At 36.3% G+C, this 13,471-nt stretch overlaps 1 protein-coding gene across 5 annotated transcripts in view; it reads left to right on the top strand.

Annotated features, from left to right (window-relative positions):
• The window catches only part of Ppig (peptidylprolyl isomerase G), a 44,619-nt gene that overhangs the window by 28,234 nt on the left and 2,914 nt on the right, over positions 1–13,471 (top strand). For all 5 annotated transcript variants that reach the window (XM_010606944.3, XM_010606947.3, XM_010606945.3 and 2 more), the window contains 5 exons: positions 1,687–1,716; positions 1,806–1,945; positions 6,515–6,728; positions 7,744–7,911; positions 9,526–9,613. In XM_010606944.3, the coding sequence (XP_010605246.1) occupies positions 1,687–1,716; positions 1,806–1,945; positions 6,515–6,728; positions 7,744–7,911; positions 9,526–9,613 (640 nt within the window). The remainder of the gene's footprint in view (positions 1–1,686; positions 1,717–1,805; positions 1,946–6,514; positions 6,729–7,743; positions 7,912–9,525; positions 9,614–13,471) is intronic.

Genomic DNA, 13,471 nt, shown 5'->3' with positions numbered 1-13,471 from the left:
ACTTTTGTGGAGGTCTGTAGTTCAGGCTGGCCTCAACTTAATCCTGCCTCAGCTTCCCAAGTGCTGGGATTACAGGCATGCACCATCATACCCAGGTTCTAGTGTCATTGTTTGTTGAGACAGGGTCTCACTGTGTAGTTTAGACTGGCCTTGAATTCTCTTTGTAGCCCAGGCTGGCCTCCAACTTGGAGTAGTCGTCCTTCCTTGGCCTCCCAAATGCTGGGATTACAGGCATGTACCACCATGCCCAGCTCTAGTGTTTTTTTGATACGATTTTCTTAAAAGCACCAATAAATTGTACTCATGCCTGTCTTTATTGTATCAATGTGTCTTTAGTACATAATCAAGTTAGCAGCTTTCCTCTGCATAGTTTTTTTCCTCTGCATAGTTTTAAGATTGATGGAAGAAGATTGCAAAATATTCATTTGCTAAAACAGTGCTTAAGTTTTGTTTTGGTTTTGCATTTTGTTTTGAGAAGGGGCTCTTGCTGTGTTTAGCAGGCTGGTTGAAAGAATCCTGGGGCTCAGATGTCCTCTCACCTCAGCCTTCCCAGTAGCTGGGACAATAAGCATGTGCCTCTGCATTCTTAGGTTTTGATCCAAGTTCTAATCTCAGGTTCTTTCTTAACACAATGTGCATTGTGTTAGGGTAAAAAACTAAAAAGCCCAGAGAAAGTAAGTAACATAAATAATCCTGTTGGGACTAGAAACTAAACTATTAGTCTGTGTGTTTGGACAATATATGAACATGCCTGTAGTAGCAGCTACTCATGAGGCTGAGGCAAGTTCACAGATAACCCGGACAACTTAGTGAGATTGTATCTCACAAAAAGTAAACAGGGTCTGTAGGTGTAGATCAGTGGTAGTGTCTCCTGGGGTTCAGTCTCCCAAACTCTGCCCCGCCCCACCCCCAGACCCCACACAGAACTCAGCTTCTTTGTTTCAGGTACCCAGTTTAAAGGTACTCTGAAGGGGTCTGAAACCTGGACTTTAATGTGAAAAAATCCCCCTTTTATTTGAAATGGAGTTTCACTATGTTGTCCTTGCTGATCTTGAACTTGTGGTCTTTCTGCCTTATCCTTTTAGGTAGCTGGGATTATAAGCACATACCACCATGTCTTGTGAAAATATCCACAATTTTAAATATTGGCAGCAAACTTGAAACTTTTTAAATGCTCTTTGGATCATTCTGTTCAGGATGTGGCTGAGGTCCATCAGAACATAAGTCTCATTTCCCCTAGCCCTTACATTTCCTTCCATGCAGCTTAAAATATTTGAGATGAAAAGTGTTAATGCTGACCCATTAGCTGTTAGAGTGGTTTAATGGATTTTGTTACGTTCGCATTATAGAACATTTTGCATCCATGAATATTCAATAAGAACTTGGTTACATGCAAGAAATACAAATGGATAATAACACCAAAATGTCAACTTTATACCAAAGGTTCCATCAATGAGTAGGTTTTCTTTTTGTATTCAGAAGAACTTTTTAAAAATATGTCATATAGAAAACATTTTGTTTTCTGTTCTACTTAAGGTAATAAATTCTGTTATGTTAGGGTAGTGTATAATCTCTTTGTTTTCAACTTTGTTTCCAATGCAGTTATTTTTTTTTTCCTTTTTAGAGATGCTAACTTTGTTTTTCTCTGACTTTGTTTTTATTCTTCTGTCTGATGACTTCCAAAAGAACCACGAAACCAACTCCTCACTTAGATGGGTAAAGTTTATTTGAATATTTTATAACCCACTTTGAATTAATATCAAAGTAAGAAGCCATTATTTAATTATCATTGCTTTACTTTTTAGGCATCATGTTGTTTTTGGACAAGTGATCTCTGGTCAAGAAGTTGTGAGAGAGATAGAAAACCAGAAAACAGATGCGGCTAGCAAACCATTTGCTGAGGTACGGATACTCAGCTGTGGAGAGCTGATCCCAAAATCTAAAGGTAAGAGCAAGTACGTATTTCAGGAAATCTTTAATCATATGAAATAAGTAGAAGCTGGGCATGGTGGTGCACACCTGTAATCCCAGCACCCAGAGGCTGAGGTGAGAGGATCACCACAAGGTCAAGGCCAGACTGAACTACATATGAGTTGAAAGCCAGCCTGAACTTCATATTAAGATCCTGTCTCAGAAAAATAAAATAAGTAGATTCATTGCCTGCCTCGCAAGTGCAAGGACTGAAGTTTGATCCCCAGTGCCAAATAGATAGAGATAGATAGATAGACAGACAGACAGAGACACTGTAAATTGTTGACCTGAAATTCATACTAAGGCTGATACAAATATGAGGGGTTTTTGCCAGGCATGATGGTTCATACCTGTAATCCTAGCACTCAAGGCAGAGGCATTAGGATCATGGCAAGTTTGAGGCCAGCCTGGACTACACAGCTCAAGGCCAACCTGAACTACAAAGTGAGTGAGATCCTGGATCCTTCCCCACCACCACCAAAAAAAGAGGATTTTTTTTTTGTATCGAGTATGTTTTATGCTTCTTTTTTTTTTTTTTTTTTTTTTTTTTTTGAGTTCAGTCTGGCCTTAAACTCACTCAGTAGCCCAGGCTGGCTTCTGCCTCCTGAGTGCTAGGATTACAGGCGTGTGCCAGCATGCCCAGCTTATAAGAACCATTGACAAGTGAGATGTTGCCTTATTTTAATTTGCATTTTCTCGGGATTAGTGATGTTATATTGTTTTCATATATTGTGTAGATATCTATTAAATCCATTTGTTTGAAAATTTGATTGCATTCTGATCTTTTTGTCTGACAAAATTTCTGACAGTGGGGTATTATAATTGTTGTTGATCTAATTTTTAAATGTCTGGTACTGTTTTGTGAAATTGGATACAGTGATGTTTGCTGTATATATTTTTAATTATTATCTTTTCCTGTTGAATTGTTCCCTTGAGCAATATGTAGTGATCTTCTTTGCCTCTTCTGATCACTTAGTTTGAAACATTTCACTCCATTTCTCTTGGACTTTAAGGTTTGTGTGAAGTCTGCTGTAATTTGAATAGGTGTACTTTTTTAAGTGAGTCATTGTCTCTAACAGCTTTTAAGATTCTGTCCCTATGTTGGATGTGGAGAGTTTCAAGGCTGAGCCCCCCTGTGAGGCACTGGAGAGGAGTTTTTTAGTCCATATCATCTTTGGTACTGTGAGTGAGTTAATTCCCCAATAAAGAACAAAAGGTGGAGCCATTTATCAGAGTAAGTACAGCATCAGAACAGGAGAGCCAGAGCTCAAGAGCTGCTTGTCTATTCAGCAAAAGCAGTTGCAGTGCTCCTCTTTAGTTCATGGCAGTTATATTAGTTGTTATCAGCTTACTTGAGACAAAACACCTGGGTGACCTTGTAGGGCCATGTGGCACATGTATGGTAAGTCATTCTTATATAATTGTGGCCCATTATATGCATGCCCCTGATAGTAGAGTCATGTCCTTAAGTGTCCTACGTTTCCGGGCTTTGAGTCTAATCAGAAGTGGTTCTCTTTTGATCGTGGTTATTTGGAGTTGTATGTGTTCCACTTATATGAATGTATAACTCTTCCCCAATATTTGGAAAGTTTTTTGCTATTTCTGTACATAGGTTTTTTATGCTCTTTGTGCTATCTTTTGATTTTTTTTTTTTTACTTATTCCAGTTAATCTGAAATTAGTCTTTTTTACATCATCTTGCAGCTGTTGAGTTTTTCTTGTTCTCTTGTTTGAGTGATTAGCCTCCAAAAGTATCCCTATCTGATTTGCTTTGTTTTGCTTTTTTGAGACAGGGTCTTGCTATATAGATCAGACTGAACGAGTGCTGGGATTATAGATGCCTATAATCCACCACACCTTGCCTAATTCTGACACTGTGTCTTCACTTTGGTCGCTTCTGCTGCCCATACTTTGAATATAATTTTTAATCTCCTTCATTTCTTTTTGAAACCTTTTCATGGACTCTGATTATTTGCTAAAATGTTCATTCATGTTTTTTATCATTTTGTTTAGCTTAGCTAGCTTTTCTTAGTGTCTTCTGTTGTAAGCTCCCTGATTATTTTATTACCTTCATTATCTCATTAGTTGTAGTTTCTGTGAGCCCTCCAAGCACAGCACTGATCTGTTTTTTAATCTCCAATAATAATTTGGTTTTTGATTTGTCCTCCTAATCCCCCATGGATCAGCTTTGGGGAACTATGAGTCCGGCATTTTATTGCTTTGTCCTTCTGTTTCTGTTGCTGTTTGCTTGTTTGGTTTGGTTTGATTGGTGCTTAGGTATGCAATCTTTTATAATGGAAAGACTTTGTTGATAGTGAAGAGCTCTTTACTCTTCTTTTTAGTGACCCCCCTTGGGGCATAGTTTACTATAGGCTTTTGTCTCTGTCCAAAGATCTGATCACCTCTGTTAATATAGAGATGCAGAGTAATTGGCCCAGGACCCAGTTCTCTAGGAATCAACCGCAGTGTTGTTAACGTCACAGGTAATCCAGGTATTGGCATACAGAGAATTTCTGTTAATAGCAACAACTATGTGACCTAGGCAACATCAGATAGATCAGTAACAATAACATCATACAAGACAAACTGGATATTGACATACCATAAGAACTAGTAATGTTACTACCCTTGGCCTTGGAAAAGAAATCTAATTGCAGTATAAACACTCAGACCCCCAAATACTGACATACAGCAAATATCTACTACTATCCTTCCAATGATGACAGAATTTAATAGTAGTCACATAGAGTTAACAAACTAAAGGAATAATAAAGTTTAATTTTCAGATTTCTAATTGTTTTCTTAATGTTTGTGTTTTTGTTGTGCAAATCTGGATCCAAATAAAATTCAAATGTTGAGGTCGGTCTTGTGAATCACTTTGGGTTAATTTATGTAAATTGGGAATGATGACACATGCCCATAGTCCCAGCTACTCAGGAGGCATATTGTATAAAAAGTATTTGTTTGGTACTGACCTGAGGGCCTCGTGTGTGCTTCATAGAGAGGTAAGGGCTTTATCACCAAGGTTCTCCCCCAGCTATTTAAAACTTTTGGTTTTTGTTGTTGTTTTTGTACTGGGAATTGAACTCCGGAACTTGAGCTTTCGAAGTAGGCAGCAGCTATTTAAAACATTTTTTAAAGACAGTTTCACTAGGTTGACTGGGCTGGCCTAGAACTTGTGATCCTCCTACATCAGCCTCCTGAGTAGCTGGGATGATAGGTATGTGCAGCTATGCTTAACTGTTTATTTTTTAATAGGTTCCCCTACTACCTCCTTTTTTTTTTCCTTAAAATGTACAGTTAATGGAAGTAGGTCATTTTGTCATAAAATATTTCCCATAATGTGCATATCTTAGATTTTACTAATTGACCCCTTGTTGTGCAATTTTATGTGTTGTCACTGTGCTTCTATTTCACATAAATACACCTTGAGAACTGATCAGGTGCAGCCTTTTTTCCCCCTTGTTATTCCTCTTGATGGCATTAGGAGTCATGTAAGGCATGTTGCTTCTGGGCATCACAGCAGCCATTGGTGTTCATTGCCTCATTATAAGTTGTGAACTGATGATGTTCTGACAATAGGAAAGGCAGGACAAATACTTTATATTTTGATTTCAATATAGTTGATATATTCCATTTTATTGTAATTATCAATTATATGTCTGTGTTGTCTTTGTCCTGATACAGTGGCCTTTTCATATCCCCTGTGGTTTTAATTAGCATAGCTTTAGATGAATCAAACTCTACTAGATTTGTTACATCTTTCTCCATCTTTTATGTAATACACCTTGTTACCTTCACTTAAATTAACTGCTTGACTTTGATGGATTTGAGTTTTGGAGCCCTTGTATTTTTGCTGCTGTTGTTATTATTGGGGATCGAACTGGGTACCTTGCACTTTCGAGGCACAACTGAGCTACATACCCAGCCCTGGGGCTCTTTTAAACATTATTACTTCCTTAGCCCAAAATAAAACTTCAATTTGAAGTAACATTTTATGGAGATCGCAAAACATATTTTTTCATTATGGCCAAATGACTTCTTTCTGTTAGGAATCTGTACTTTTCTTAGTCATTAGAGAATACTTAAGGATTGAAATATAAGCTCATGCTAGTGAAAGCTTGTTTATATCTTTCCATGTTCGGGCATAATACTTGTCTGTTATCACCCTATATAATTCTGCTTCCAGTGTTGATACTAAGAGAAAATGTGAGAAACTAAAGGAACATTAGAATCTGGGAGGCTTAAATGTTATTCTGTTTCTTTGAAACTTTTTTACTCAACTGTCCCTTAAAATTAACTTGTTTTACATTTCAAACTAAGAGCTTTTCAAAAAATTTTTGACTCAGTAAATTCAACTTTGACCCACAAATCTGAAGATAGGGATTCTGAGTCTTGATTCCTTTTATATACCCTCAGTTCAAATAGGTAGATGAGCTAAGTATTAAATACTTGACTTAGTGAAAGTCTTCAGAATATTTAAATTTCTGCTTATAAGATTTGTCTAAAAATTGCTGACTCAAACCTTCTTGTTTTTATTAAAGTTAAAAAAGAAGAAAAGAAAAGGCATAAATCATCATCCTCTTCCTCTTCATCATCCAGTGATTCAGATAGCTCAAGTGATTCTCAGTCCTCTTCTGAGTCTTCTGATTCTGAAAGTGCTTCTGAAGAGAAATCAAAAAAGAGAAAAAAGAAACATAGAAAAAATTCCCGGAAACACAAGAAAGAAAAGAAGAAGAGAAAGAAAAGCAAGAAAAGGTTTTTACTTTTGAATTATGTGGGACCACTAGAGGACAGATTTTGTGCAATCAATAAAAATTTGGGTACATTAATTTCCATTTTTAACAGAACCTCTCCGTTCATTTTGTATTCACTCAATGAAATAATAGCTTTTGGATTTTTTTTGTCCTTGAGTTTTGTTTCTTGTTTTGTTTTTTGTTGTTGTTTGTTTGTTTCTTTGTTTTTGGTACTGGAGATTGAACTTGAGCCCTTGCACTTTCAAGGCAGGTGGTGGAACCGCTAAGCTAAATCGCCAGCCCTTGTTTCTTATTTTTTTTGTTTTTTGGTTTTTTTGAGATGGATGTCTCAGTTACGCAGACCAGCCTAGAGTTTGTGATCCTTCCTGCCTTAGCTTTGCAAATACCTAGAATTATGTTTCCTTTGCTCTTATAATAGGACAAGGGCAGAAAGCAAATAATGGCTGTACATTTACATTCTTTTCCATTTTTCTTGAAATAATCTGTTTATGCTAAAATTTTTAACTGCGTGTTGTCTCAAAAGTAATTTCTTTACCTGTATTTTAAATTTAATAGATGATAACTAAGTTTTAACAGTCATTTATTAGAAAAATGTTAAAAATAAATAAATTTAGAAGAACCTGTTGCCCACAGAGTTATTGTTTTGGGGCCCATTTTATGGAAAAAATATTGGTGAGTGTGGTGACATAATTTGTCTAGATTTTTTTTTTTTTTTTTTTTTTTTTTTTTGCTATGGGTGGGAGTCAAACTCAGGACCTTTAACTTGCAAGGCAGGCAGCAGAACCACTGAGCCAAATCCCCAGCTTGTCTAGATTTTTGATTGGTTATTTGACTTGTCAAAGGAATGGAGGAAGATTTTCCCCACATGATTACATTTGGGAAAGATTGGGTGGTATATATTGTATATATACACATACACATACATACATACATATACATACATACGTGATATAAAGAAACAGTGGAAATATAGGGTAGGTACGTAACAACTTATTTTTTACTTTCTGTGTATTAAGTGCATCTAGTGAAAGTGAGGCTGAAAATCCTGAAGCACAACCCCAGTCTACTGTCCGTCCAGAAGAGATCCCTCCTATACCAGAAAATAGATTTCTCATGAGAAAAAGTCCTCCAAAAGCTGATGACAAGGAACGGAAAAACAGAGAGAGAGAACGAGAAAGAGAGTGGTATGTGAATGTGTGTTATTTTGTAGTGTCCTGTACACTTAGCATAGAATGTTCTTCTTCAAGACTTTTGTGCTTATTTTAGACAAGATTTAATTGGTGTCCTGATCCCAAGATTGAAATCTTCATCTTTTTTTTTTTTTTGCACCAGGGATCAAACTCAGGACCTTGCACTTGTAAGGCAAGCATGGTGCCACTAGCTAAATCTCAGGCCCTGAAATCTCTTTTTTTTGGTACCGGGGATTGAACTTGGGTCCTTGCTCTTGCAAGGCAGGCCACTGAACTGCTGAGCTAAATCCCCGACCCAGAAATCTTCTTCTTTTAATAGACACAAGTGAGAATCATTTCTTAAAATTTATATAATAGGAAAAAGTCCTGTTTTCCTTATGTGATTTGCAATATTGTAGTAATAAAAGTAGATAGCATGTTAAATACTTTGAATATTTTTCTACATAAATCCACATTATTGTCAGTAGTTGTGTTGATTCCTTAAGAGTCATTTTAATGATGATGCCTAAAATTTAAAAATTGAAGTAGTTCTTATGATCACAAATATATTGTTATAACATACAAATAATAAAATTGTTAGTGATCCTCTTTTACAATACAATAAAAATGTAAAACATGAGAATTATTTGAAACTTAGGGTAACTTCATTGGATTGAGTTTATTTTTCTGGTAGTATGGAAAAAGCTGTTTCTAAGGCAGTAAAGATGAAAAGGAAATATTTGAACTACTGTTTAGTGAACTACACTTTAGTGAACTTTTCAAATATCATTTACATGAGTATTGTTATTGGCTAAATACCAATAACTGTTATTGGACTACAATTTTACTTTTTGATATAAACCATGGTATAAAAATTTGGCTAATTCAGACCAGTTTATCTATGCTTTATCACAGTATGTACGTATCTTTACTTCTCTTACTTATGAATAACTGCTTATAGGGATGAGGTTCTTTGGAATAAGACAATTCTAACATTGTACACTCAGTTCCTTCTGAGCTCTTCCATGTTGATTTTCCTTAGCACTACCAAATTAGCTTTATCTTAATGAGTACTTTCCATTTGTTTCTTAGCAGGTCCTGACTGGTGTTTTTTTGGCAGAATAGTCCATTTTGACTCTTGGGTAGTGACTACAAGTAACACTTTTTTTTTTTAAGCTGAACATTTAATTGGTCCGTTTTAGATATACATAATGATAACATTCACAATAAGGAATTTGTACCTGTACATGATACATCTTTTTTTCTCATTCCCCTTTCCTCTCTTTGACCTCTCTTCCCCTCCTTATATACAAAAACTTTGTTTCCATTTATTCCTTCTAGTTTCTCTTTTTTTTTTTCCTTGTCCCCCTCCAACTTCCCTTCTCATTTAAACATTTTCTTCCCATTTTCCAGTCATTTTTGGCTCTAGGGTACTGATTTCAAGCAACACTTTATAGTTGTTGACTTAAAAAAAAGCCCCTCGTGCTTTTCGAGACACTTCTTAGGACCTGATGGCTTGTTAAGAACGACTGATTATATTTAGAATTTTAAATTGATTAAGAACAGTACAGGTGTATTTCTATATTCATTTTCATAATAGTATTTAACTTTTTCTTTGTTTTTTCCTAGTAATGTGCCTAACTCCCAGCCTGCTTCATACCAGAGACGACTCTTAGTTACTAGATCTGGCAGAAAAATTAAAGGAAGAGGACCAAGGGTAGGTGATTCTTTGCCCAGAAATCTTAACTAATACTAGATTTATCTTCTTTAAATAATTATAGTGAATTGGATATGTACTAGAGTTCTGCCTAGTATGTATAAGGCTCTAGGTTGAATCCCTAGAAATACAAAATACATGTATGTATTTTTTTAATGTCTTAAAATATTATTTACAATATATGTTAAAATTTCTTTCTTTTCTGTTTTTGGACACAAGGTCTTGCAAGGTAGTTCAGGCCTTGAATTCATTCTGTAGCCTTACCTTGCCTTGAACTCATGGCAATCCTTCTGCCTTAAGCCTGCCTGAGTCACCACTCTGGCTAAAATTTCTTTTGTTATAGTAAAGTTTGTGTGTTGGTGCTTTCAAACTGAAAAAATATCTGTAAGATTTAAATGGTTTTATATATTAATTGTGGACCCCTGAGTTATGAACTCAATTCATTCCTGAGGGCTGATTGTAGCTCAAGTTGGTCAGTGAAGGCTCAGCCTTCAGAATCTCCTGTAAAAAGGCTTATCTCAGTGTCCTTAGAGAGACATTGGCCCAGGATTTCTCAATTAACCCCACGCAGGACTGGATGTTGTAATGTTCCTTCCAGTACTCTTTAAGGGTTAAATCTGTATCTGAGACCATCTAGAAGCACAAGTGGCTGGCATTTGGATCTTAACTCACGACTTTGGTTGCAAGTTAAAACTAAAATTCCGGTTATAACCCAAATTGTGTTCATATGTCAGGCTAGTTGTAACTTGGATCCACTGTATATGGCATAAAATGTCAGGATTTTGTTTTGTTTTGTTTTGAACACAGGGTCTCACTCTAGTTCATGCTAGCCTTGAACTCAATATATAGCCTAGGGCAGCCTCAAACTCAGTGATCCTCTTGTCTTATCCTTCTAAGTGCTGGGATGGTAGGTGTGTGCCACCATACACAGCTAGGCAAGGTCTTGTGGCTTCCTACCTGTCATGTCACAACTCTTATTAAAAATAAATAATCCTGTATTTTTCTTGTATACTAGTCTTTGTTTGATTCTCCCTATGCATTTAAATATATTCTTGTGTTTTCAAAACTTTTTAGAAATTTAGCTATACTCCTGTCTTCTTTGCTTCTTACCAATTCTTAAAGTATTTCAGTTTTTCTTCTACTCCCACTATTCTGCTGAAAACAGTAGTGTTTGCTATGTGGTCAGCTCCATCTCAAAAATCTACCAGATCTTTTTGGTCTTCATCTCAGTAAATCTCCCTCCTTATAGTATCTCTGCATACTGCTTTCATCAGACTTTTTTTTTTTTCTTACAGTACCAGGGATGGAACTCAGGACCTTGTCCTTGCAAGGCAGGCACGGCACCACTGAGCTAAATCCCCAGCCCTTTATCATACTTCTTTTCCCTACCTCTTTGGCCAGTCTGTCTTAAATTTCCAATGCTAGTTCATACTCTTATACCCAGCCTTTAAATAATGATATCTGAGAGTCTATCTCTTTGCAGTACACATCCTCCTTGGGCAGTCTCCTAATGCCCATGTTTGATAACTCAGATTTTCATCTGCTCCTCTTGGCTGTAAAGTCTCATTTATTGAGCTCCTCAGACTTGACATACATAGTTGAGCACAAGCCCTTATTCTTCAGACAGACCTGATCCTTTCGGTTCTTTGCCTTAATGACTGGCACTATCTTTGCAGTAAGCCTAAAGCCCAAGAATAATTTGAATTCTTCTCTTTTATTCATATATATCTTATCCACCCCAAGATCCTGTCAGTTCTACCTCCTCGGTATGCTGAAAACTTTTTCAAGCTTCACTCCTACCTTGTTCATTCAAGTCATCATTATATTGTCTCAGATATAGTTTTTTAACTTACGATTTGGTAGTCCTCAAAACTTATTTCTGTACTACTTTACATTGTTAAATGTTTGTAGCTGGGCACCGTGTGGCACAGATCTATAATCTTATCTACTTGACAGCCTGGGGCAGGAGGTTTGTGAGTTCAGGACCAGCCTGGGCCCCTTGATAAGACTCTGTCTCAAAATAAAAAGTTTTGAAAAGAGCTAGAGATAATAGTTCAGTGGTGGAGCACTTGCTGAGCATATCACAGTCCTGGGTTCAATCCCCAGTATGTATATGAGCATGTGTGCGTGTGTAATGTTTTTGAGGACTCAAAAGAGCTTCTGTTGATAGAAATAGTCCCTAGTAGAATATTTACTCTTTTAGAAGTTAAAACTAAACACTATTTTCTATCAAAAAATATATAAGCACACATTTCATAGCTATGAAAACAGTGACATCAAAATATGTTATATAGTCACCAAATAACTCCACTGTATGATTATGTTAGGGCAAAAGTAAAAACTGAAAATAGTAAGTTATTAATGAAAATAGTTTTGACTAAATAGTTCTGCTGTATCTTGAGATCCTTAGATCACACTTTGAGAATCACTAAGTTCATTCTTTTCCCTAACAAAAGCCAAAATAGTGAATTTGAAATCCTGTTTATGTTACTCCCTTACCATTGATCTTAGAATACATTTATTTTTATTTTTTTAAATTATTTTGCAGCCCTGAGAATTGAACCTAAGGCCTTCACACTGTACTACATCCCAGCCCCCCCCCTTTTCCTCATTGAGTTTATTGGTATATTTTAAGTATACAGTACGGTTACATTCTTCATTAGATAAAGGAGAAGAGAATGATTTTTTTTTTTTTTCTGGTTCCGGGGTTGAAACTCAGGTCCTTGCACTTGCAAAGCAGCTACCAGAACCACTGAGCTAAATCCCCGACCCCCAGCCCCCTTTTTTATATTTGATCTTGAGACAGGGCTTCGCTAGGTTGCCTAGGCTGGATTTGAACTTGAGATTCTCTTATCTCTGCTTTCCACATTTTGGCATCCCAGGTGTTGCCGGGCACCACAAAACCTGGCAAAAATCTGTAATTATTACTGTAGTCTGTAAGACTCAGTCCTGAATTATGTCATCAGTATTATCTAGTCTTTTTTTCCCTTGCGATTTTTAGATTTGGTGGTAGTTGACCTGTCTTCTGATCATTTCTAAAACATGCTGCTTTTGCCTTAGAACCTTTGACATCGTATTTCTTACGCTTTGCATGTTTTTCCTTATTCTTACTTTTTTCAGTTTTTATTATTTTAATTGATCACACTTTTCACTAGGTCAGGTCTCTTTGTTACTTATTCTGTAAGTACAGTTTTCTTTTTTTGTACTCATTCTGTTGTACAGTTGTGTAGATATTTAAGCATCTTTACTTACTGTTAGTTTTGGTGTGTGCTGGACTGGTTGAGCTTGCTAAGTGCTAAGTAAATATTGGTTGAATAAATGAACATCTAAGCTTACTCTGCTCTTCTCATGATATTTGCTTTGAAACATTAAGATTAGTGGTTACGGGTTACGGGGGTGAGGATTTAGCTCAGTGGTTCCGGCACCTGCTTGGCAAGCGGCAAGGGCCTGAGTTCAATCCCCAGTACCAAGACAAAATAAAAAAGAAAAGTATTTGAAAAAGAAAAGATTAGTGGTTACGGGCCAGGGATTTAGCTCAGTGTGGTTCAGCTTCCTGCCTCACAAGCACAAGGTCCTGAGTTCAATCCCTGGTACCCCCCCACCAAAAAAGATTAGTAGTTACCAATAGTTTGAGGGGAGATACAGGACGGTTGAATAGGTAAAACAGCTTCTACAGTCAGAGAAAGTATTCTGTAATGTGTAGCGATGATACAAACATGAAATTATGTTTTTGTCCAAATACTGTATATAAAACTTTATAAAATAAATGAAAGTTAATGTGTAAGAATTTATTTGTCAACTTTTAAGATTTTTTTTTTCTTAAGTTTATTGGTACATTTTAGGTACACACTTTAGTGT

This window comes from Fukomys damarensis, unplaced genomic scaffold, assembly GCF_012274545.1.
Source record: "Fukomys damarensis isolate Sample0158 unplaced genomic scaffold, DMR_v1.0_HiC HiC_scaffold_26, whole genome shotgun sequence".
Taxonomy (NCBI): domain Eukaryota; kingdom Metazoa; phylum Chordata; class Mammalia; order Rodentia; family Bathyergidae; genus Fukomys; species Fukomys damarensis.
Note: the sequence above shows the minus strand (reverse complement) of the source record. Positions and strands in the feature narration are given on the sequence as shown.